Here is a 23821-nt window from a genome sequence, read left to right on the forward strand (position 1 = left end):
CCGGCGGTCGTTCTGCTGGTGGTGCCCTGATGTTTTGCTGCCAAAGGAGTGTTGGGATGTGGGCTGGGGTGGCCCCATTGCCTTCACGATGCTTCAGCAAGGTGGAAACGTGAGCTTTCCTCTTCCTTAACGCCATGCTCCAGCTTTCAAGGACTTCATGCTTCCTGCCGTGCCACCTCTGCTGTGTGGGAGCAGCTCCCTGTAAGCCGCTGTAGTTCCTGCATTAAAACTTTGTTTGCAAAACAGCACTTGTGCAGCAGCCTCCCCAGCTGATTGTTTGGTTTTTGGCCAGTGATAACTACTTCCCCGTGTGTCTGAACCAGCGACGAGCTCGGTGCAAACTGGTGTGGTGATGTGATGTCCTGGCCAAATGGTGGCCTGGGGGCAACGTGTGCCTTCCCTGCCCAAACAACTCCCGGCAGCTGGAGTAGAGCAACTTAAAGCGAGTGTCCTGTCGTGCGAGGAGCTGCAAGTTCCTGAGATGGCAGGAGCTGGCTCGTCTTTGCAGTGAAATGATCAGTGGCAATGTGACATCAGGTAAGCCCGTAGAGAGGTAGCGTGCTTTGCATTACAAGCACACGGCGCCCTTGCTGCAGTGTTGTTTTTCTCGGAGTGGTTATTCACTCTTTTATCTACTGGGAGCAAGATGCCAGTCTGTGTCAGAGCTCCCGGAGCTTGCAGAACGGAAGAGTTTACAGTGCCAAATGCTAAAATCCCCCAGGCTGCAAGGAGCCTTCTCCAACCACCTCCAAGCGCGGATAAGAAAGGCTCCTGCTACCGGCTGCGGAGCTGAGCGGGGGGCGATTCCTGCCTCTGTCTGCCAGCCTCCAGCTGATGGCTGAAGGAGTGCAAAAACCTGCCTTGGAAATACCCCCTCCGATCAGCTCTGTCACGAGAGCTCAGAGCATCTCTCCTGAACTGCCCTGACATTTGCTCTGAAGTACTTTACGAGATCGGAGCAGCTGAGCAGCGGTTTTAGGAAAATTGGCTTTGTGCTCCGGGATCGGGAGAGCTGGAAGCGAAGGAAGAGAACACCTAATGCCCTGCCCTGGGGTCTCTCTTGCAGTGCCAGGAACAAGGAGCTGGCTTACGGTAGCTGCTGTGAGCAGGGCTCGTTTTCCCTAGGGTACAGCGCTTAGCCAAAAGAGCTCTTTTTCTTCCAGCTATTGCAAATGTCTGTGGCTGCTCCCTAATCTGCTTTTTGGGCATGGTTTGATGTAGAGGGTACTCCTTTGCTTCTGATTGATCTCAAGGTTGTAAAGCCACAGGGAAAGAAAAAACTTGTGCTGCGTATGCGGTTTGGCATAGGTAGAGACCCACTAATGCCCCTTTTGGAGACGTGCAGTGGTTTTCTGTGCTGCCAGCCTGCCTCTGGCTGCGTTGCTCCACCAGCCTCTGCAGCCACCGGGGTGGAAACGCCTCCTGCAAGGCGGGGGGCTGCTTCTAGTTGGCACATTTATTCAAAACGGCAAGCAGGTCGGGTCCCTTGACCTGAAGAAGTTGCTGTGGGGGCAGGAGGAAGTGTAGTTGAGAGCTGAATGGGGGACATGGACAGGCAGCGAGGTCCTGCACGGGCCCCCAGGTAGGTGCTGGGTGTTGTGTGTCAGTACGTGTGGTGGGAGATGGTGGGGGGCTTCCTGCACAAGGGCTGTGCTGATGAGCAGAGTGACCTGGTGCTTTTAAGGTGGAAGCCTCAGTTTGTGGTGTGAGAAGGGTTGCTCATCCCGCAGAAGCGTTTGTGACCCCGACCGGCTCCTGGAAGCAGAGTGAGCTTGAGGGATGGAGGAAGGGCAGGTGGGACACCCCCGGCTCAACGGTGCCTGGGCACGATGGGGACGAAAGAAGGGGCCAAAAGCCTTGTGGTGGAGAGAAATCCAAGCGTAGCCCTGTGATGAACGTGCTGCTGTTCTGCGTGCACCTCTGGCTGCCGGGGCCCGGCTCCAGCACCAGGCAGCCAGATGTCCAGGAGGCCGGCGTCGCCGAGAGCTGTCCCCACCACGCCGCGACCTCTTGTCCGTGAATGGCACACTCAGACAGGACAGCAGAACATCGCTGACAGCCCTGGCTCACTGGAGAGGGAGGGGGAGAAGGCGTCAGGACGGACGCGTTACTGTGCAGCTGCTGCAGGCGCTAATGGTGCTGGCAGCAGCCGTGGCCTCAGCACGGGGATGGCAGCAGAAATCAGTGCCTTCCAAGAAGAGGCCACGCGCAGTGTGGTCACCTCCTAAAACAAAAGGCCAACTCAGCAGCGTCTGAGAGATGGATGGCAACGAGACCGCGTCAGAACAATGGGGGCATTTGTCTTCTCAGCACATGTTGCATCCCCGTAGGCAAGATAAAAATGCACGTATTCAGGCAGGTTTTTATTACTGACCTTATCTCCAGCAGTATAGCTGATTGCGGAGGAGCTGTTTGTTTGTTTTTGTTTTTTTGACTCCGCAGCGAGCTCCTCCCAGCGTTTTGGGGAGGATGTGGGGCAGACAGCAGTGTGCTTGGGGCCAGCCTGCTTTGATCAATAACCACCTCCTCTGCGCTTCAGCAGTGACGATCTGCAGAGGTTTCCTCTTGCTCCCAGAGAAGATGGCTCTCCGCAGTGCTGGGGCAGCAGCGGGCGCTCTGCCACCGTGCTGGTTCCTCCCAGACCTTCCCCCTTCTTCCTACCTGAATCGGATTTGGGCAAAAAATTGTTTTCTCCAGGCAGCGGCTAAAAAGTGCATTTCTCGGTCTGATGAGCAGCTGCTGCCAGCGCCAAGGGGTATCCAGGCACCAGAGAGCTTTTCCTTTTATTGCTAAAATAGGTCACACTTGCTGCTGGCAGAAAGAGGTTTAAAGCGACTTCTGTTTTTCAAAGTACAAAGGGGGGGTGAGGGACATGTCCTGCTCCTTGGGGACCCCCCATTTCGGGCTGGAGAGCTCTTGGCGGCACTGACCGCGAGCCCAGCTCCTGCTCAGCCAGGGTTACGTAAAGCGGCCTGAGCAGCTGCTTAGCGCAGGCGGTAGCTGCTGGATGGTCGCAGGCCCTCGCAGGTTTCCCGTTCGGGTTCGCCGCTCGGTGCTGGCGGTGTGCTCGTGGGCGTGGGAAGCTCGGCTCAGCCTGCTCGACCTGCTGCGTGCCGTGCCGTGCCGGGCGCTCGAGCCCCAAACGCCGCGTTCGACCTCTCGGTCTGGCGTGTCACCTCTGGCCGGCCTTGTTGTCTGGGGAGTAGCTCAGGGTGTCAGAGGGTGTCCTTTGATGTGGGGAAACGAGCTCTGCTGGGAGGCGTGCAGGGCACGCCGGGGCAGCGGCCAGAAAGTGCCCGGCTCTGCTTGCCCCGAGCCCCGTGGCCCGGGGGGACGCCGGCCCCACCAGCGGGTCCCCGCGGTTCAGAGGCGCTCCCAGGACAGCACGTGTGCTGCTTGTGAGCAGTGGGAACGGGCTCCAGGCCTTGTCATCTAAAAATTAGTCAAGGGGCACTTCACAAATAGGGGAACAAATAGCAGTGCCTTGTTTTTTTGGCTCCCCGTTCACACCGCACCGTTATCACCGGCCTCGTTCCTGCCCAGCCGCTGCAGCACCTCTTTGCAGCGTGATGCTGGGCAGGCTGGTGCTGAGCAGCCCGCGAGCGACACGGTGCTTGGAGCCCTTGGCTTCAGCCCCACTGCCCCAGCAGCTCGCCTGCCTTCGGGAGGCGAGGGCACGGGGAGCCGAGGGGCCGGGACGAGGCCGCTGTGTGCCGGGAGCCCCGTGCCGCGGCCCCGGGAGCCGCCTCCGCGGCGCGGCGGAAGCCGTGATTAGAGGCGGCTGCTCCAGCGAGTGCCACCCTGCGCGCGGAGCCGGCTCAGCTGGCGGATGTGGTGAGTGACCCCGGGACCGCTCCTACTGGGTGTCGGTGCAAAACAAGAGTGGTGGTTTTAAGCGGAGCCGTCTTTATTTTTGCACTGAAACTCGGAGGGGAGCTCCTGGTTGCTTTCTCAGCTGGAGACGTGGTAAGCAGCCGGGGAGGGATTTGATGCTTCAGGCAGCCTGAGCTCTGTCGCAGGTGCTCGCCTGGCTGCGCTCGACATCTCCGCGGGCTCGTTCCTGAGCTGCTTCCCAAGGGAACCAAAAGCGCTGGGTATTTGTACTTGTTTTTCTGCTGGTGGGAGGAAGAGAGGAGGAGCGGTTCAGTTTTGTTGTTGCGAGACCAGCTCTTGCTTTCCTCCAGCCTCCTTTCTCTGGGGTCTCGCGTTCAGGGGCTGCTTCCAGCCGCGGTTGGACGCTGTCCAGCTGGAGCGGTTGGCTGATGCCCCGTCCATGTGGCCACGCTCTTTGTGCTGCAGGTCAGAGCCTGGGGTGCTTTCAGCATGGCTCTCAAACCTCCTTCTCCTCCTCTCGCTGGAGGTCAGGCAGCTGCGAGCAGGGGGAAGAAGCGAGGCACGCCAGCAAGTGCACACGGTCAAAACAGAAAGCGAGAGGCAGCAGCGAGCCTGTGCGGCTGCGTGCAGTCGTTGGTGTGGTACGTGGGTTATCCCGAGGTCAGAGGACACGCAGAATTTTGCTGGAGAGCTTACGGTAGGTGAGGCAGCAGACTGAAAGCTTCTGAAAAAGAGTTTAAAGATAAGAAAAAGCTTTTCTTTTTCCTTTTCTCCCGTGGGGTTGTCTGTGTTTTTGTGCCACTGAAGGCTTTTCTGTAGCGGCGCATTCAGTCTCCTGGCTTCAGACAGTTTGATTATTGTATCTAAATGAGCCTGATAGACTCGGGTTATTTGGGGTCACAGGATTTACCAGGAAGGGGAGGGAGACGGCGCTCTCAGTGCTGCAGAATTGAGTAATAACACAAAAAGACCTTGAGACTGAGCGCTTTCATCAGCTCCCCCTCCCAGCACCTCCAGGCAGGGGAAGTGCAAGCGCCTCCCGCCTCCCTCGCTGGCAGCGAAGGACAGCTTTCTGGAAGTCTGACGGGGCCAGAGCATCTTTTCAGTCTGCTGCATGAAGAAGTGTATTTTAATGAGGCTGCTTTTGGCTTGTTAGCATTTTATTTATCTAAACGCTGGCCGTGCGCTGTGCCGCGCTGTGACGGTGATTTATGGCACTGTAGGCACTCCGGGTCTGCCCGTTCCGGGCGATGCTGTTATTGCTGGCTTGGCCCCGCCGGCCGCTTTCTGTGTTGTGGGGCCAGGAGCTGCTCAGGAGGGCCCGCTGGGGAGTGAACCCAGCCCCTCCAGAGAGGCCAGGGGCTCGCAGCAGCCTCTTGGCCTTGGCATTGGGTGCTGAAGTCTGCCCGAGGCTGCTTGGGGCCGCAGCCAGACTGCTAAATCACCGTGCAGGGTACGCCGTGGGCATCCGAAATCTGAGGTCCTGCAGTTCTGCTGGGAGTGACGGCTGTCTGCCTGTGTCCCCTGCCCCCTTAGTGGTCGCTGCACAGCCCTTCATTGTTTGGTGTCCTGGTGGAGAAGGGCTGCCCCTCCTCGGGGGGTCGCTGGCAGCTGGGGCAGTGCAGCAGGGCACCGAGCCCTGGAGAGCTCACTCCTGGATTTCACCGAGGTGACTTGTTCCAGCGCTACTGCAGGTGCATGGTTTGAAAGTGGATAATGGAGATTTTCCTTGTCATTTTTCTAATTTTACTTAGCTGGCTTCGCCCTAAGCTTTGGAGATACGGCATGCTGGTTTTGAAGTGTCTGTTCCTTGCACGCAAGATTGATGGCCTGGGCCGGGGCAGCGATCCAGCATGGCGTAATACCAGGTGGCTTGTGAAGGACGAAGAGAGCAATGCATTTCTGAGCTGGAAGACGGAAAAACTCGGCCTCTTCACCGCACTTGGATGTCTAGCTGCTCCCAGGCACAGCGATCCAGCCTTCCTCTGCTGGCTGGGTGACATCCATAGTTGTCAGTCTGCCCGCAGCCGGGCCCACTGGCAGGGTGCTGCTGCCCGTGGGTCCCCAGGGCTGGCTGGGCATCGGGGCTACTGCAGGAGCAGGTTGCCTAGAGGGGTTGTGGAGTCTCTGTCCCTGGAGATATTCAGAAGCCGTGGTCCTGGACAACCTGCTGGGGTTGTTCCTGCCTGGGCAGGGGTTGCACCAGATACCCTCAACCGTTAAGTGATCTGTGAACCCACGCGAGGACCTGTGTGCCAGGGCTGGGCTGTGGGGATGCTGGGGAACAAACCCCGGTGTCAGAGGACAGCATCATCCTGCCTGTGCTCTGTTGTAGAGGCGTTCTGGGGGGACGTTGCTTACAGAGCTGACGCCATGGGGTGTTGTGCAGGCTGGCTTCCACCTCCATGGGTTAGGATTGCTGCCCCGGGGCTGTGCCTAATGCAGCAGTGTTCTGGTGGTGTGGGACAGAAGAGCCTAACCCCCAGCTTGGGAGCTCAGCCTTGGCATCGCCTTGAACGTTCTCAAACCGTCTGCGGCTCCAGACGGTACAGTCATGGTAGAGAGGAAACTCTGGCCTGTTTGTTTATCCTCTGCCTACGTCGTTGGAGCTGACACAGTTCCTTTCACCCAGGGTTGTATTTTTGGGAAGCTGCTGTTTTATCAGGAGAGTGATAAGGTCTTGAATTTGAAACTTCCCAAGTGACTTTGGTTGTTTTGCTTTGGTTTTTGTTTTGGAAACATTCCCCCTCTTTTGGCACAGTAAAGAAACGTAACTTCTATCAATACAAGTGGAAAAGGTGCTCGATTCTACCTTTTGCTCATCCTCTCCTTCTCTTTATATCTCTTCCTGCCTTTGGCAAACCATCCTCCTGCTCCCCAGACCTGTTGATGTGTCAGAGTACCTGGCATTCCACTCTCTTTCTGTTTTCTTAATTTCTATTCCATGATGTTTACAGAGCTTATGAGAGTCTGTAAGCCTTCCCCAAGTCACAAAGTACATGCGTGTGGGAGCACCTGAACCAGACGGAGCCACAGGAAGGAACAAAGGAAAGGAACAAAGTCCCACCAGGAGGCAGTGGGTGAAGGAGAATTGAGGGCCCTGCAGAAGGTGCTCTGACCCTCAGTCGGTTTGGGGGAGTGGGAGGAGGCTTTGCACGGGGCAAGAAGAGATGCAAAGAGACAAGGAAGGGAGAACATGAGCAACATGTGCAAGTGAGCAAGACTCAGCAAAACAGCGGACAGAAAAGGAGCAATGCGTAGCTCGGGGCTGCAGAGTTTTGAGTCGCCGTAGTTCAGTTGTCTTATAGCTGCCCATGAGCAGGTGCCAAAATGGTGCTAGAAATTGTGGGTCAGGCTGTGGGGTGAACCACATCGTGCTGTGGTGTCGGGGCGATTCACGTGGCACCGCTGGACCCCGCTCCTTTGCTCCTGTCCGTGCGCGGAGGATGCAGCATCGCTGGCAGCAGGGTGTCTCCCGGCGTCAGCCTTCAAAACGCGGCCGAACAACATCAAGGTCTCCTCTGGAGGCAGCTCGTAAACCTTTCCGGCACTTGCGTCTGAAGAACACAGCCATAGCTCACAGTGCAATTTACTGTAGTAACTTTCGGAGCAATTAATCCACCTACGTTCTGCCAGGTCTCCCACGGTTCCTTTGACAGTTCATCACAGGGCACAGAAATTTGTCACGTTTAATCCCCCCTCAGTAGCTTTTTGTGTTACGTTTTTTTCCGGTAAAACCGAGTGCCGATGTGAGAAGTGGAGCCGATCGGGGAGCGTCGGGGGACGCCTGGCAGAGCAGAATTGGTGCCCTTGGTGCTGAAGCCAGCGAGCTGTGCCTGTGGTCCTGGCCCCACCACGGATCAAGTCTCCTGGCCACATGAAATCCTTTTCTGGAAGGGGGCAGAGGAGGAAAAGGCGAAGCTCAGCTGAGTGTGGGCACAGGGAAAGGAAAAACAGATGGTTCTCGGGACACTTGAGCCTTTTTTTTCTTTTTCTTTCTCAAGGGCACAGCCTCCAAGCCTCCCAGACGGGTAATTCTCGTTTGTACGCCCACAGCAGGTGACGGGCCTGGTTGCGGGCCTGCTGGCGTGCCTTCCCAGACGTCGCGTGTTTGTTTTGTGTGCAGATGTCAGGAGCTGCATAGCTTGCTTTCTGGGTTTTGTTTTAAAACTGTGATGAGCGTGAACGGGGGGAAACTTGCTGTACGTGGGCAGCAATCCTGCTTTGGCCGGGGCAGGGAGATCCAAGTGCTCAAAGTGCTCCTGCCTTTCAGGCGTCTGAGTTTCTCCCGGCTGTGGCTGGGCCGGCGGTGTGTTCTGACCCCGGGACCTCACATACGGGGACTGCAGAGCTACGAAAAGCAGGGTAGCTCCCTCTCGTAGTACCCGGATTCACAGCAGAAGCCAAACATCCCTGATCAGGTGGGTCAGGGGTGTCCTGCTCCTCGTCTCGCGAGGCCTGCCCCGGAGGCTGAGGCCTGAGGCAGAGCCGGAGCCTGGAGCTGCCTGGGGCCTTGGTTCCTGGGCCCTCCTCAGATCGCTCAGAGCAGCACCACCACAGCATTGCTTCTGATGCTAGGGAAAGATAAACCTGGTTCCCAAAATATCCTGGTATGCCTTTCGGACACCCCCCGCCCTTCCTCCTCCATTTCGTCTTTGACCTTCTTGGCTTTTGCGTGAGAGAGGCCGAACCTGGGGCGGGGGCTCCGGTTCTCTTGGCTCCCCTCGACTGAGTGCTTAGCATTTTTATTTTTCTTCCTGGCTTTCCAGAAAGTTACTGGGCAAACGCGTAGTTTTATCCTGTGTTGGCCAAAGCTGTTGGGCTTTGATACTTCCTCGTACTCCGCGGCTGGAGGGGAGCACGGCATCCAGTGCTGGGTGCTGCGTTCGCTTACACCTCGGGAAGGGCTCTGGAGGTGCAGCGTGGTGCAGTGTAAGCTCCAAAACCCTTTCTCTGCCTGCCACTCAGCCTCGCTGAGGTTCGTCCCTGCTGTGCTGGCGTTTATCAGTCTTCATTACATCTGATCAAATAACGTCTGCTGCAGCTGTTCAGGCTGAGAGGTTTTCCCCTCCCAACTGCAAGTACTTGGTGTTTCATTTGTTGGGTGTTTTTTGTTTTGTTACTGACCCTGATGTTTCTCTCTCTTTTTGAGGCAGTTGGAGCTGCCTTTTTTTTTTTTTCGGTGTCATTCTGGGTGAGGACTGTTCGAAATAGACTCCCAGGTGGGATTGGTTCTAATGTAAATATGTGTCAGTGTTACCACGGATATTCTGTGGCAGGGCTTTCTATGCCATTGCTGAAGGTCTTAGTTAATTAGATGATTACTCTTCTTTTCTGGTCAAGTATCTATCTGCAAATAAAAAATAGCAATTGAAACGTAGCTGCTGAAATGCTGTTGCTGGAAGCAGTCTGTGGCACAGAGCAGGAGGGCTTCTTATTTAATTAAAGTCAGGAACATACTGTACTGTACTCTCCAAGGGTCAAGGAACAAAAGGGACGTGCACATAATAAGTAGCGAACTATCCTTTCAAACCCCTCTAGCTCAGCCCAGGGGAGCTGTGTTTAAAGGGACCTATTGAGATAACATTTGTGCTTTTTCCTCTTTTTTTTTTTTTTCCCCTTTCTTTCTCCATATGGCTGTGTGGAAGCTGAAAGTATCCTGCGACTTTTCATTTTCTCCTTACTTGTTCCTAGTCTTGGGTTTGAAGCCATCATAACTGCTGGTATGCCAGAAGTGCTGGTGTGCCTGCTCTGGGGCTGGGGCTGGGCTCATGTCTGGGTGCTGTGGGGCTGGAGGCTGTGGGGGCCCAGAGCACTGGCACCGCTCCTTCCGAGCATTTGGGGTTCACGGCTTTCCTGAAAGTTGCCACCGTCCTAACGAGCTGTTCTGTTTGTTCCTGCAGGATGTCGCGCTGTTAGAGTACCAGCATCATTCCAGGGATTACGCTTCCCACCTCCCGCCGGGGTCTATAATGCAGCCGCAACGGAGGAGGCCGTCCCTGCTCTCCGAGTTCCAGCCGGGCAATGAAAGGTACCGCGGGCTGCTCCGGGGCCGCTGGGCACACCGACCGTGTCAGCAGAGTTCGCACAGACCTGGGCAACTTATTATAACTTATTACCTGGTTACTTATTGGTACTGACTGCGTGCAGGTGCTGCGCCTCTCTTAGCTAACTCAAGTGGCTCCTTTGCCTTGTGGTTTCTCCCCTTGCACTGTCATGCATTTTAAAGACATCTTAAAAACAACCAAAAAACCCCACCACACACACACCATCTATGAAGCTGCACATCTCTGTTTAGCTACAACGTGCTGCGTTAGTTCCCTCCAGCATAGAAAATGTGCCGTTGGTTTTGGTATGTGGCTCCCTGGGCTGAAGGGAGGGATGAGAATAGCTCATTGCCATTATGCACCTCCGCTTCCTCTTCTGCTGCTCTTCCTCCCTGTTTTCATTGGTTTTGTTTCTCTTTCTGTATTCCCCTCGCCACTTTCTCTGAGGTGCTGCTTTCCCTGCCCGATGCCCTTGCGGCTCTCCTCGTGTCGCTGATTGCTTTCGTCGCCTCCTGCGTCAGGCTCTCGGTGTTTGTGTGTGCAGCTCAGGCAAGTGCCATGAGGCTCGCGGTGCTGTAGCTGCATTAACCACGGGAGCTGATCTGTTTTAAAGGCCATCACTCTCGCTCTCTGTTTCATCACAAAATGCTGCTCTCTCACAGTTTCTCTTCTGCATTTGATGCTTAGTGGTTTTGCAAAAAAAAAAAAAAAAATTGCCTGGAAGTGAAATAAGAACCTTGCAGCAGTAGGTTTATGCAAAGCATTTTTTTGATGCTCGCTCCCTAGGCTAAGAATAAAAGTAGTGCAGAGTCACTGAGCCGCTGCCTGTGGCCAGCCAGAAATGAATCTGCTTCTCTAAAATCATAATTGTTAGGGGAGAGGGAAGGCAGTTGGACTAGGTGGTCTTTGAAGTACCCCTCCAACCCAACTCTTCTGTTCTTTATCAGGCTGCTGAATGAGTAAGGACGCAGAGTAACCAGGGCACCAGGGACTTTGCTGGAGATGCCGACAGGACCCTCTTTTTCTAGTGGGATGGATTTAGCTTGGTGCTCAGCAGAAACAAAACCGTGATAATTTGGAGGCAAAAACCATTCTCCCAAGTTAGTTTTGCATATGCCCTACTGGACGGGCTCTTCTGGGTTGTGGACAGGCCTGTGACCCTTGCACGTACAGAGGCGTAATGTCACTTCTGACGACGAGTCATTTACGGCTGCGTGACACGCTGCCTTGACTTGCTTTGATTCCCCAGCGCCGACTTCTCCTTAGCGCAGTGTAACACGGTTAAGTTGGAAGCAGACCAGGCTCAGCTAAATACGGGGGAGATGGGTAGAGAGGACCTGGCAACATGTTCCTGCCTGCTTCGGATTTTCACACTAATTATGGTTTGCAGAACGGAGAACCAGTTCTGCTCTCCAGTAAAACGAAGGTTTCAAGGTCTGAATATGCTGTTTAAAAAAAAAAAAAAAGATCTTGGTTGTTCTGTATAACTGAAGAAACAGCTGCAAGCCTTGGTGTGCGCTGTGCCACACACCTCATCTGTTGTGGTCATCCAAGCATCTCCATTCGGCTTACAAATGTTTCAGACTCCCCAGACTTATTTTTTCTGTTGTTGACAATCACGTGGACTGTGGGCAAATGTTAATTGGGGTTGTCAGGTACACAGGATACGCATCCAAGCGGTTATGGTGGTTGCTTCAGCACTTTCAACCTGAATGATTAAGTTTTGGCATGCTATAAAAGGAATACTTTTTAATGGCAGACCCAACTTACTTTGCATCCTTTTTTTCCTGTAGCATTTGAAGAATTGAACTTTTGCAAAAATTAGACTTGATAATAAAGCTAGCATTGCCACTTAAGTTTAGCCCGGTTGGCATCTTGTACCAAAATGCTTGGATATAAACTTAAAAAAAATAAATGAATTGAAATTGCGCATCTGGGGATGCAAAATGAGGGGTCTGCAGAAATTTTCAACCTAGTGTAATTAATTATTGAAGTCATTTTAAGTCAAGCTGAGGTTGGGGAGGTGCCAGTCTATCTCACAAAGCCACTTGCTGTTTCTCTGCATCCTTAAGTGCTGTGCTTTAAAACCTCTCCCATGGCCTTTGCTTTTCCGTCTTTGTAGTGTGAGGATCCGCTGTAAAACAGCGCCTGATGCACTGTAAATGGAGCCCTTTGGGAGCGTGGTCGCTCACCTGAGAGCTGCGGGGCCCTGCGACTCCTGGAGCAGGTCGGGCTGGACGTTGATGTTCACCCCAAAACCCAGCTTTGGGTCTGCCTGCAGCGGAGCAAAGGCAGGACGAGGGAGGGCGGTGAAAGCAGCCGTCTCTGCAGCTGAGTCCCCTTTGGCAGGTTCACGCCAGGCGCATCTGTAAGCACTTTGGCTTTGTTCCTGGGCTGGGATTGATGGGTTTTGAGCAGAGGCAGCTGGCTCTCAGCATGAGGGGCTGGGAGGAGGGAGCGACCAATGGCAAACAAATAACGTCTGCAAAGCGGGCACGGGGGAATAAATAGAGGGAAGCACAGGGTGTGCTGTGTCTGAAAGGAGGAATCTCATCTGGGTCTAGCTGTGCGATGCCCTGCCTGGCACGCAGCGGTGGTGGGCGTCAGGCATTTGGTTATGAATTTCCAGGCTGCTTTTCCTGCCTTCCTCCTCCTCCCCTTGAAGCAAGTGTCGGCTGCGGGGGGGAAACCCTTCCAGTCCCCTCTGCTTTGGGTATTGGAGAGGAAGCAGCCTGTCTGGTGTTGGTTGTGCTGTCTGATGCTCTTCCAGGATCACTCCCACCCCTTAAAGGAATAAAGTTGTGAGTGCAGTGCAAGTGGAAGGTGGTTAGATGGGCTGCCTGTAGCGTCGCAGGTTATTTTGCCTCTCCAGGCTGCTGTTTTGTTGTGGTCACGAAGGAATAGTCCGGTGAAAAGGGAATAAGCAGTGGATTAGTTCACCATGGACGTGATTTTTTGGGTACAGATCAGGTGCTGGTGGCAAAAACTCGAGTGGTAACGTGCTGGAAGGAACGGGGCTCTGAGACAGTCCTGAGTGTTGGGTCAGTCAGCCCTGAGAGCCGTCGTCATCCCTTGGTGGATGGGCAGAGACTCGAGCTCCCTGTGTAGCATTCCTGGCTTGGAAGAAGGGAAGGAAACTTGAGCCCTTCGGAACGCGCTGCTATAGGGCCGCCTGGCTCCGTGGCCCTCTGCAGGGATGTGCTGCTTTCCTTGATGACTTTTTTGGTAGCAGGCTTTTTCTTGGAAGGATCCAGCGACTTCCCCTCAGCTTGTTCAGCCGGCTGTGCCAACTGGACTGCGGGAGCGAGGAGCAGTATTTCAGGATCCGCTGTTGGTACAAGTCGTACCATGAATGCCTGCAGAGGAATGTCCTGGCAAGGTGACAGGAATTAGCGTTTTTTCCTCTTCTATATGTATTTTGATCTGAAAGGAGACAAAGTGGATCGAGTTAAGTGGCAGGTGCCAGTGGGGCGAGGGGTCTGAAAAATCAAAGACCTGGGCTTTTCTGGCTTTGTGCGAGTTACAGTTTTGAAGCGAGATTCCTTGTTAACGCAGGAATGCTGGGGTGGATTATGGCTTCACTGGCAGAAAACGTGGCCGTAAATAAATGGTATGCATGTTAACGCGGTGTGTTCCGCCTTTGTCCAGAATAAGATGAGTCACTATTTTCATAGGAGATTATTTTACCAGTTCATGAGACCGTGCTCTCTTTTTGGAGTCTTTCTGCTCAGCAGTCAGAAGGAGTTTGAGGAGTTGGCCCAGCCTTCATCTCAAGTATGATATTTGGGATACGTTGAGCAGCTGCTGTGCTTCTGCAGCCATCCGAGATAGCCATGTGCAGTACAGCATGAGAGCAGGCCTAATTACTGCGCTTATTGGACGTGATTAATCCTTCTGGCCGAGGAGCCCGGGGAGTTGTGGGAGTCTGGAGCGGGTGGGGAGCTGGTGCGGCGTGCGTGGCCGCTGGAAATAATGTGCACTTCTCAGCCTTCATCTGTGCCGGGCCAAATGGCACCAACTGTTCCGGAGTTAACGGCGCGACCAATCTGATTTTATTCATGGTCTTTAATTAAAGTTTCCATTTTTAAAGGTGACCCTTTTCTCGGGAGCGAGCGCCGGTGCGGCTGAAATCCCCTGCAACCATAGATCTTGGTGGCTTTTCACACTTGAAATTGTGTCCTGGGAGATGGATTTTCTCCCTCCTTAGATGAACGTGGGAAAATGCTGGCTGGGGAGGGCGGCTGCTGGCGCGTGGGTGCTCGGTGCCGGTGTCACGGCAAGCCCTCTGTCCCACAAGCACCCTCTGCTCTCCGTGGGCTGCGGGCACGTCCGCGGGTGGGCGCAGAAGGTGACCGAGGTGCCTCAGAGGAGGTGTGGGGTCACCAGGCTTCGTGGGACGGGTCGCTGTGCCGTGGTGGGTGTGAGGGGAAACCTGGGCTTTGCCTTGGCTGCCACAGAGGCGTAACAGTTGGTGGAGCAACTTTTCCATGCGTAATCTTGAACCAGATTTGTTTCTAGGGAGGAAAGGTGATCTTGTGCTGTGTGCAGCAGGTCTGATGAAACACGGGATGTCCCTGCAGTCATTAGGCCAAGGAATGCTCCAGCGACCCAGGACTGCCAAGAGGTTTTTCCAGCAGGGCTCCAGATTTGGGAAGAAAGGTCTGAAGAAAGGTGAATGAGGAGCACGTCGGGGAGCTGCAGGGATGCACAAGTGTTCGTCCACCTGAGTGAGCCAGTGCCATTGTGTGGCACGGTGCTGAAGCTTCTGCTGGTCCTGGCCATGAATAATTCAGGCTCCACGCACGGCCCTCTTAAATATGCACGTTTTAAAATAAAGCATCTGCTCCCATCAAATCGCAGTTGGCTCGGAAGAAGTTGGCTGAAGGGTTTGCGGGGGGCTGCCGAAGCACAGCCGCCTGCCCGTGTGTGCGGGAATGCAGGAGCACGGCGAGGACACGCGGGGGACCTCCTGGCAGCGGGGACCTGCGGTGCTCGAGCATCCCGGTGAGCGGAGTGTCCCGCTCGGGGCGGTCCCACGCCTTCGGCTTGTGAAGACACAGCCCTGCTGCTGGCAGACGTGGCTCAGGGCGTGAGAGCTCCACCTTCCCTACCCAGACAAGTCGTGCTGTTTTTTTTTTTCCCCTCCCTCTCCAGCTGTATGACAGAGGGAATATATCAGCCGGCCCTGTGCGTGTTTTTCTAGCTGCCTGGTGGCAGTTTTGCTCCTGCGAACCCTCTGGTTTCTCTCTTTAACAGGTCTCAATTTGCCCAGTCTCCTACTCTGGATATCACTGGCCGTAAAGAGCTTGCTGAAACCTCTTGCAAATCTTAGCATTGGCTATAAATAATTCACTTCAGCACTGGTGGTTTTCTGTAGTACTCGCTCATTTTATTGTCTGTCTGTACCTGTGGGGGCTGGAGACATTTTTTTTAGACTTATTTTTGGAGACCGTTTCCCACCAAACCATCTCAGCCAGAGGAAATAGGCAGCTGCACTGAGGCTATCGTTTACCTTCGCTCTTGTTCCAGGAGTCAGCGAGAGCCAGTTTTCCCACCTGCCTGTCTTTGGCCCCACGATGTAGGGAACAGTATTTGTGGATGGAAGCAAAACTTAAAACACAGCATTGCTGGGAAGTTAGCGGGAGCCTGCCTGGAGTGCCTGTTGGTGTTGGGAGCCCATGGTGCTGAAGACAAGGCTGCCTGAAGTCAGAGGGGGCTTCTGCTTCTGGGTCTGCCTGCTGCTGCCACCTTTTGCTTCTCGGCTGATGGAGGAGTGGAGAAAGGGAAGGTCTGAAGAAAGGAGGGGGTTTGCTGCTCTGCAGAGCAGGGCAGTGCTCCCGAGGTGGGTTAGCAGGTGGGAAGCTTCTCTTTGACCTCAGGAAAAGTTTGTACTTGCCCATTTCCCTGTGATTTAGCTTCAGCAAAGTAAGGAAGATAAAGGTAAGATCCATTTAGATCTAATCAGGGCTGCTCCTACAAACTCCCCGAGGGCAGCTCGGGATGTCTGCTTGGAGCCTCTCTCCCAGGTGATGGATGCGCTCAGCCTCCTTTATACCCAGCTGGCGCTCAACCCCTTTTTAACCCGTTTTGTGTTCAGGTGGTTCTGCTGTAGGTACGGCGCAGCAGACGATGTTTTCCCAGGCTGCAGTGAGCAGGATGTGCTGAGCACCTTGCAGGTGCTGAGCGCTTGCTGCACGAATCCAGCCATTTACGCCAGGATCTGCCGGGGAGAGACTTGGTCCGTGAGTCACCCGGCCCTGCAGCTGGCGGTGGGCAATTAACTTTTTAGATTAGCGAGAAACCAAAGGTCTGATCTCGGGTCATCCCGGGCTTCTGGCTCAAAGCAGAGCTGCGTGCAGACGGCTGGGCACGAGGGCAAACGCTGGTGCATCGGCAGGCTGCTCCTGCAGGTCGCGTTGGGTTCCTGGGGAAGGACTCCAGGTGAGGACTGACCCGCCCCGCTTCGTAATTAACGCTGGCATTTTTATTTCACATAATGATGCCTAACTCCCCTGCAATTACAACCTCTTTTTCCCTTCAGCGAAGTAGGGATCTCTGGAATAAGGCAGCCAGGTGGGAACTAGTCGGAAAACGCAGCAAAACCCCACACTCGGTGTAACGGGACGTTGGTGTGTTAGGCAGGGCTATTTTTATGCCGATCGCAACGTCATCGCTATGTAAAAGTGGGTTGTCAGGAGCTCGCTGCGGGTGTGGATGTGAGGAGTGAAAGGTGTGAAGGCTTCAAGCAGGAGCGTTTCTGTTTGCAGCCGGGACAGGCTGAGCGGGTTGTGCTGGGCAAAGTCGTGCTGGGAGCGGCTGGAAATTCCAGTGCATGGAGTTAACAGCAGCTCCAGTGGATGTGGAAATGGAAATAAAATAGCTCCCTGTAACACTGCAGCTGTTTTCCCCAGCATGGCCCCAGCCGCGCCGTAAGTAACTGCCTCTGCGAAGCTGAGCGTTGCCCTTACCTTAAAGCCGCGTGCGTTCGGTGCAGCGGGTTGCGGCGTGCTCCTGGCAGCTGCACAGGTCTCGGAGCTGTCCTGCATCAATTAGCAGCTTCTTGGTAGTACAGCCTTTTAAAAAAAAAAGGGGGGGGGGGAAGAAGTGAAAATAAATACATCTGATTTTTAATTGCCGTGGTACAGTAGAGCTTTGGGTGTTGGAATATTTTAACACCTGCCCAGCTCAACAGTTGCTCATTGTCACTGGGGTTTGCAGCAGAGCCTGAAACGGCGGCGTGCAGCTGCGGGCGGGCAGGGTTTGCACAAGGGGTTGGGGCAAGCCAGCAGGAAACTCGAGAGGTGCCACGGGATGTTTCTGGGCTTGCCGAGAAAAGTTCTGCATTTGGAGTGGAAGAGCGTGCAGGTGAGCTGTGTTTCAGTGCCAAACCGAGGGGCTGCCCTGCTCTAAGTCTTGCTGCACTGGTTGTGTGCTCGCTCTGTGTTCTGTGTGCCCGTGGCTCCGGGTTTGAGTGGCAAAAGCAGTGCGAGAGGCTCTCTGCTCTCTCATCCCCTTTCTGCGGGGAAGGAGGAAGAGGACGAGCCAGATTCTGTTTCTGTGTGTCAGCAGCAAGCTGTGCCCGACTCCCAGCGCAGCGCGCCTGTGCCAAACCCACAGCAGCAGAGTTTGGCCTGCGCGTGCTTTGGGACCAGTGCTGGTGTTCAAATGGAAAAAAAAAAAAAAAAAAAAAAAGAGGAGGGAGTGAGAGAGAAGTAGCCGTGGCTCACGTGCCCGGAGCTGGGCAGGGTTTGGTGGGGGACACAGCGGCTGCGCCTGTTCCCAGGCCGTGCTCCCCAGGAATGTCCCCAGGAAGGTGGTTTGTGCCAGGTGCCACCTCTCTGGATGCGGGCCAGAGCCCTTACATCCTCTGGGGGGACTCCCACTGCCTTCAGAGGGCTCTGGGTCCTTCCCTTTCTGTCCTCCTGTGCGAGGTGTTCAGTTAGCTAGGTAAAAATGAGCGCCAGCGGTCCCCGTTTGTGGGTGGGGGCCAAGCCCTGTACAAGACCCCCCCACCTTCTGTGCTCGCCCTTAACAAAACGCCTCCCTCCCCTTTGAGTAGCATCAAAGGCATCAGCTTGTCCTTTGGTGGCTGGGAGGATGCTGGCACCACACAACTCAGGAGGACTTGAACAGTCTTGCTTAAGGGAGAAAAGAAAAAAAGCCATGTTGTTTTTTCCAAGCTTTGAATCTTCTGTGTTTCATTTTAATTTTTAAGAGAGCCATCTGCATGAGGTGTTAAAAACACCTTTGGAGCTGCTTCAGCGAAGCTGATCCTTGGGCGTAGTAAAAGGTTTAGTGTATTTTTGTAGGATCCCTTTACGGTTCCCACAGGAGAATCCTGCTAGGAAACATAGAGCTACAAAAAGTTTTATGCTTGTCTAAAAAAACAAAACAAACAGTTTCCAGGTATTACCAACTGCATCGTATTTAACAGGTGAAAAGACATTTTGGCCTGATGTGAGTAGTCAGTACTGCTGTTATTGCTGGATAATATGCCTCTATGGCTTGCCAGCTCTGTGTCGGATACACGCAGCTGCGCGTGGCCCCTTTCGGTCCTCCTCTATTTGAGAAAATAAATCCCTTCCCTCTAGCCGCAGAGGAGGGTGCGTTTCTTCCCCGGGGTATAATCTTTGGTACGAGATGCTAAATAGAAGTGGCGGTGCAGGTAGCCTTGGCTAAGTAAGCCAAGCGCGATGGGAGGGAGCCTCCCCTTGGATGTAGGGGCTCCAGCAGATGCGTGGTGCAAGGGCTTGAGGTGCCTGAACCCCGGCCCCGTGGCCTCCCTTCATCCGTCCTTCGGGAGATGGGTGAGCCCTCTGTCCTGCCTGAAGGGCTTGTGTCTTGGAGCCGGGGGGCCTGTTTTCTCAAGTCCCCTTTCTCTCTGTCCTCCCAGATCTCAGGAGCTGCACCTGAGGACCGAGGCGCATTCCTATCTCTCCGACCTGACCAAGCCGTCAGACCTGGAGTTCATTGAAACAAAGCGGCCGCGCCTGGACCTGCTGCAGGACCCGCTGATGCGGCACTCGCCTCTGCTGAACCAGAGCCAGCAGGCAGGGACAGAGGATCTCTCAAAGGTACGGGGACGGCGGCTGGGGGGGGGCTCTGTGCCTTGGGATCCTCATCTTGTGTAGAGGGGTCTTTGAGGCTCGGTCGCTGCTGAAATCCGTGTAGGTGGCGGTTCTTGGTGCGTCATCACACAGTGCTCGGCATTGTTGGATGGTGTTCAGTGAGATGGGGGGACCTTTTCAGGGAAAGGAAGGCGTATAGGGTTTTCCCCTCAACCATTATAGTCATGGGCCTGTGTTTACCAAGCTATTAGATGCACCAGAGCATTTGGGAAGTTTCTGTTGGCTGAATTAGGGTTGGTTGTGTCCGGCTTTTCTGGATGCTGTGCCTTGATTTGATTTTTATTTGACCTTTCTCATTTATCACATCTCTTTTATTTAATATTGGTGTTTGAAGGGCTGGAATTGGTTGCTGGTGGTTCCTTAATGTAATCTTCCCCAGGAAAGCCTCCCTTGCCTTAGTCTCTTGTAACACAGCAAATTGTTTACGTGCAATTGTCTCCTCTGCATGTGTGATAAATAGTACAAAGAAAAATCTCTTGCTCGGGTGCCTGTTCGGGTTTAGCTGCGTGCTGTTGGGGTAAGTTGTCTTTGACTTTGCCCTGAGCTCGGATGTGTTCCTGGCTGGCGGGAAGGTGCTGCTGTGGGGCACCAGCACCGTGGGCACTGGGGGCTAATGCGGCTGCAGGCTGGGCTTTGGGGCTTTCTGAGCCATCAATAAAAGGGAAGGGAGGCAGGCATCCGTACCCAGGCTGAGAGGGACGTTTTCCCGTATCACTGCCGGAGCTGATGCAGTAACTTGTGGGCAAGCAGCTGTGCTTGGGAGTGCCAGGATATTCAGACTTCTGTCCTAACGGGGCTGGTGGGCCTTACACGAGACCGTCCCGGCTGAGAAGGATGTTTAACTTGGGGAAAACAAGGGTCATTAGGATTCTGAGGGGGGCGTGGGCAGATTCCTCGGAGGAGAGGGCTGCAGTGGCCGCAGGCTGGGACCAGGCAGCGCTCGTGCTGCTGGGAAGGGACGGAGCCGCTGCTGCGTATGAGCCGTGTTCCAACTGCAAAATGAAAAACTCACCGGACGCTTCAGCTCTCTCTCCTTTCGCTCTCGATAGCGTGTTGCCGTGGAAAAGATGCCTCTGAGGTGCCGTGGCCCTTTTCTGTTCCATTTTTGCTGCTCCCTCGGAGATGCATCTTAATGAGGTGGTGCTGAGCCCAGCTGGGAGCCTGCTGCCCGCCGCAGCGAGCCGCATCGTGGCGGCGCTGAACCGGGGAGCGTTCTCTGCGGATGCTGGGCTGGGTGGCTGATGGGGAAAATAAACTGTTGGCCAGGAGACAAAAAATATCCTCTTTCCAAAGACGTGGGGAAACCAGGACAGCTTTTCTGTCTGCACATTATTTCCATCAGCAGTTCTGTTCTGCTTCTCACCAGAAAACCACGTATTGTCTCAGCTATTTGTTCCTAATAGGCAAAGCCACTCTTGAGGCATTAGTTGCCGAGTTTAGGGGCTGCATTTACTTCTTGGTCTGTGACACATTTCCAAGAATTACGTGCATTTTATGGGGCTTAAAACATTTGTTAATGAAAGAGAGAGAGAGAGAGAGAAAGCTGGGCGAGACAATTCAGCAGGACAAGATTATGCTTTTAGTGGAGTCATTTGTAATTTCTAAGTCTGGAAAGAGGAAAACATGATTGGGAGCGTCTAAGTGGAGCTGGGGTTAGTTGCTCAAAACTGGCAGGGCTGTTTCCAGACTGAGTTTGACTGAGGATGCTGCGAGACCGGGCTGATCTCGGTGCTGTTAAGTGGCTGGGAGCAGAAGGCAAGCCTGGGGTGCAGGACCACCCCTCGGAAGGTCTCGCTGCCTTTGCAGCTTTGGAAGTTGGGTTAATAGCAGACTTCTGGCTTCATTCTTGAGCAGCCATCCTTGTAAACTGCTTGTGGACATGAGGGTCGTGATAAAGCTCGTGCAGCTAAGCTGCGCATCGCTCTGAGCCTCAGTGTTCGGGGACATGTTCTCGGTGTGCTCGTCCAGGGGAAGGGTTGAGAACTGAGACCGATCCTTGGCCGTGAGCTCTGGACGCGTGCATATCTCGGCTGTTTACATGCGTAAATCTACTTTTTGTCTCCGTGCTAAGCCAGCAGCAGTAATAGCTGATAGAGACCTTCTGACGAGCAGCTGTGCAGGGCTCCATCACCGCCGTTAGTTGCTCTGTATGCCTGATGTAACCTCCTAAAACGAGACAGCACGGTGCCTCCTTTCAAGCAGATAATTCCCACTCCGCCTCCTCCCTGCAGACGCTGGCCCTCGCTTTGCTTCTAGCAGCACCTTCGTCTCCCTGCTCTCTCATCCCATCCCATCACTCTCGGGGTCCTTCCACAAGCTTCGCTCCCTCCCCACGGGCACAGGGTGTTGCTGGAGGGCTGGCACAGACCCGCGAGATGTGCGGCAGTCAGAGCGGTGGCGCACAGCTGCAGGACGCCTGGACCAGCGATGGGAGCAAGCAGCCTGGAACAGACAGAGAGAGAGCGAGAGGTGCTATTCCTGCCTCCGCTGCTGACTCAGTGCGTGGCGGAGGCAGTCGATGCTTTATCTAGGGCAGCTTTGCAAACGGTTTGAGCTCTTGGGGTAAAATGCACCACGTGAGCCGAGTATTACCAAACACACTGGTGCTTACTTAAACAGTGTCCTAGGAGTCATCCGCTTACCCCTCACCCCATTCCACGGTGCTGCAGTCACTGTGTTGCGAGGAGCTCCGTTTATTCATCAGTGCTAGGAGTGCTCTTCGCGGTGCTTTTACGGATTGAGCTAGCTGTTGCACAGCAGAGCGCTCCCCAGCCAGCACCGTTTTTATGGTGGGTTTCTGCATTTGCACTCCTGCTGCCAGCCTGACCCTCCCAAGGAGCCACGGCAATGCAGCAGTGATGGGGGTTGCTCCTGAGCAGCTGATGCCCCTTGGTTTCTGCTGGTTTCAGAGCAGCGCTGGACCTGAGATGCAGGATTGGGTCTGTGGTGGTGCAAGTTAAGCACACCCCCAAAAACTGCGGGTTGTTTTGGGCTTACCGGCCTCTGTCGGCCCCGGGGAGAAGTAACACAGCCCTGCACGTTTCCAAGGCCGTTGGTTTGGGCCATGAGCTGTGCTGTGAACACTACTGAAGTAATTTACGTGGCAAATCCTTGTAACAGGTCCCAGAGTTTTCCCCATAAACACCCCCAGAAAAGAAGTAGACCCTGTATGGCTTTTATTCATCGCTTCCTCGTCTGTCTTTCCCAAATACAGGGTGAGCTGGGCCCTTCTACCCTGTTCAGCAGCCTCACTTAAGTAAGGATGGGTTTGTAAGGCAAAGGCAGTGTCTGTTATTAGATCAGCTCCTTCTGTCTGGAGGAAACAGGCATGCTTTTGGGCAGTGAGCCTCTCAAAAGCAGCAGCTTTACAGCAAAGTCGCAGTTGTTCTTGCAGAAAGACATTACCTGTTCTTCTGAACCTTGGTTCGCTCATATCCTTGAGCGCTTGTATTTCTTTGCAAGCCAGAATCAGAAGGCTGTCTTCCTGCCTGCTTTTTCCCACTTGAGCATCTCTTTCCCTGGAGGCGAGGTGGCTGTCACGTTGCTGCAGGGCACGGAGCCCGCTGCTGCTGCTGGATGGAGCCAGGCAGGCTCAGGTGAGCTCAGGCTGTGTGGGGGGAAGAGAAGTGAAATCCCCGCATGCCCTCCGTGTTAGCAGAGGCTGACGTTGCCTCCGAGAAGGTGCTCCCTTGAGCTGGCTGAGAATAGCCAGGCAAAAGTACAGCAGAGCTGCTTTTTCTATCACTGCAAGCATGGATGAGAGGCTTGCTGAAGAGCTGCCGTGACGCGGGTTTGCCGGGCGTGCTCTTGGCAGAGGTGCTGGAGCTGGCTCCCAGGACCCTCGGTGGCTTCTGCGTTTCCTCCGATAAAGCCACGGACCTTCATCACGTAACACCAGATAAGAATAAAGCCGGCTGCTCCCGAGCAGGCCAGCCGTGTGTCTGCGTGATGCCCTGTCTCTGTGCATCCGCGCGTGCTGGCGCTGCGGGCGGTCCTGCCCCAGGTCAGCGTGCTGTGCCTGGCCGTGCAGCGCCTGCTCAGCAGAGCCGGAGGCCAGTCCTGCTTCTCCCCTTCCCTTCCATCTCTTCTTATTCCCGCTATGCTTCCACTTGCTCTTCCCATTTCTGAGACTGCTTTTCCACCACGTATGTGGCTTGCTGCTCTTCCTATAGGATGTGAGTCAGTCGTGATCTGCGTTTAGTGCCCTCGCCAGGCTGGCTGGCTGCACTTCTCGGAGCCCGTTGCTCCGGCAGGGCCGTGCTGCCGGGGAGCCCTGTAGGATCACGGGTACGGGGCTGGGCGCAGGAAACCCAAACCTCACTGCCGTCCGCCCTGGCAGGCCGCTGGTCACCGGGTAAGTCTCTTCCCTTTTCTGTATCTCAGATTTCCCCGTCTGCAACAGGGACAATGCCACTTCCCTCTTTTGTAAAAGAGTTAACAGCTATCGATGGAAAAAGGCTGTTAAAAGGCCATGTGGTGGTAGTGCTCGGACTCGGCTGTACATTGTCAGAGGGATTTAATTTCTTCCCTTTCTGCATGAATGTTTTTGTTGCGCTGTGGACTGAAAGCTGGGATACGAAAAGAGAAGGTGGGACTCTAGGAACAGGCAGCAGCAAGGCCAGGAAATATATACGGCAAGCAGAAATTAGGGCAAAGGGCATTACGCTTTGATGCACATCAATGTAGCTTTAAAAGCAATTAATTGAAAAAGGCTGAATTAACATGTTTAAAATGCATTTTTAATGATGCATCGCAGCCAGCACCGTGCATGCCAAATTTCACACCGGCCGCCCCTTCCAGAGCCCCGTTTCC

The 23821-nt window shown here is 54.4% G+C and overlaps 1 protein-coding gene across 1 annotated transcript in view; it reads left to right on the forward strand.

Annotated features, from left to right (window-relative positions):
* The window catches only part of NCOR2 (nuclear receptor corepressor 2), a 223225-nt gene that overhangs the window by 71659 nt on the left and 127745 nt on the right, over window positions 1-23821 (forward strand). The window contains exons 3-4 of the mRNA XM_040577005.1: window positions 9738-9865; window positions 18775-18955. Of these exons, the coding sequence (XP_040432939.1) occupies window positions 9738-9865; window positions 18775-18955 (309 nt within the window). The remainder of the gene's footprint in view (window positions 1-9737; window positions 9866-18774; window positions 18956-23821) is intronic.

This window comes from Cygnus olor, chromosome 17 (genome assembly GCF_009769625.2).
Source record: "Cygnus olor isolate bCygOlo1 chromosome 17, bCygOlo1.pri.v2, whole genome shotgun sequence".
Classification (NCBI taxonomy): domain Eukaryota; kingdom Metazoa; phylum Chordata; class Aves; order Anseriformes; family Anatidae; genus Cygnus; species Cygnus olor.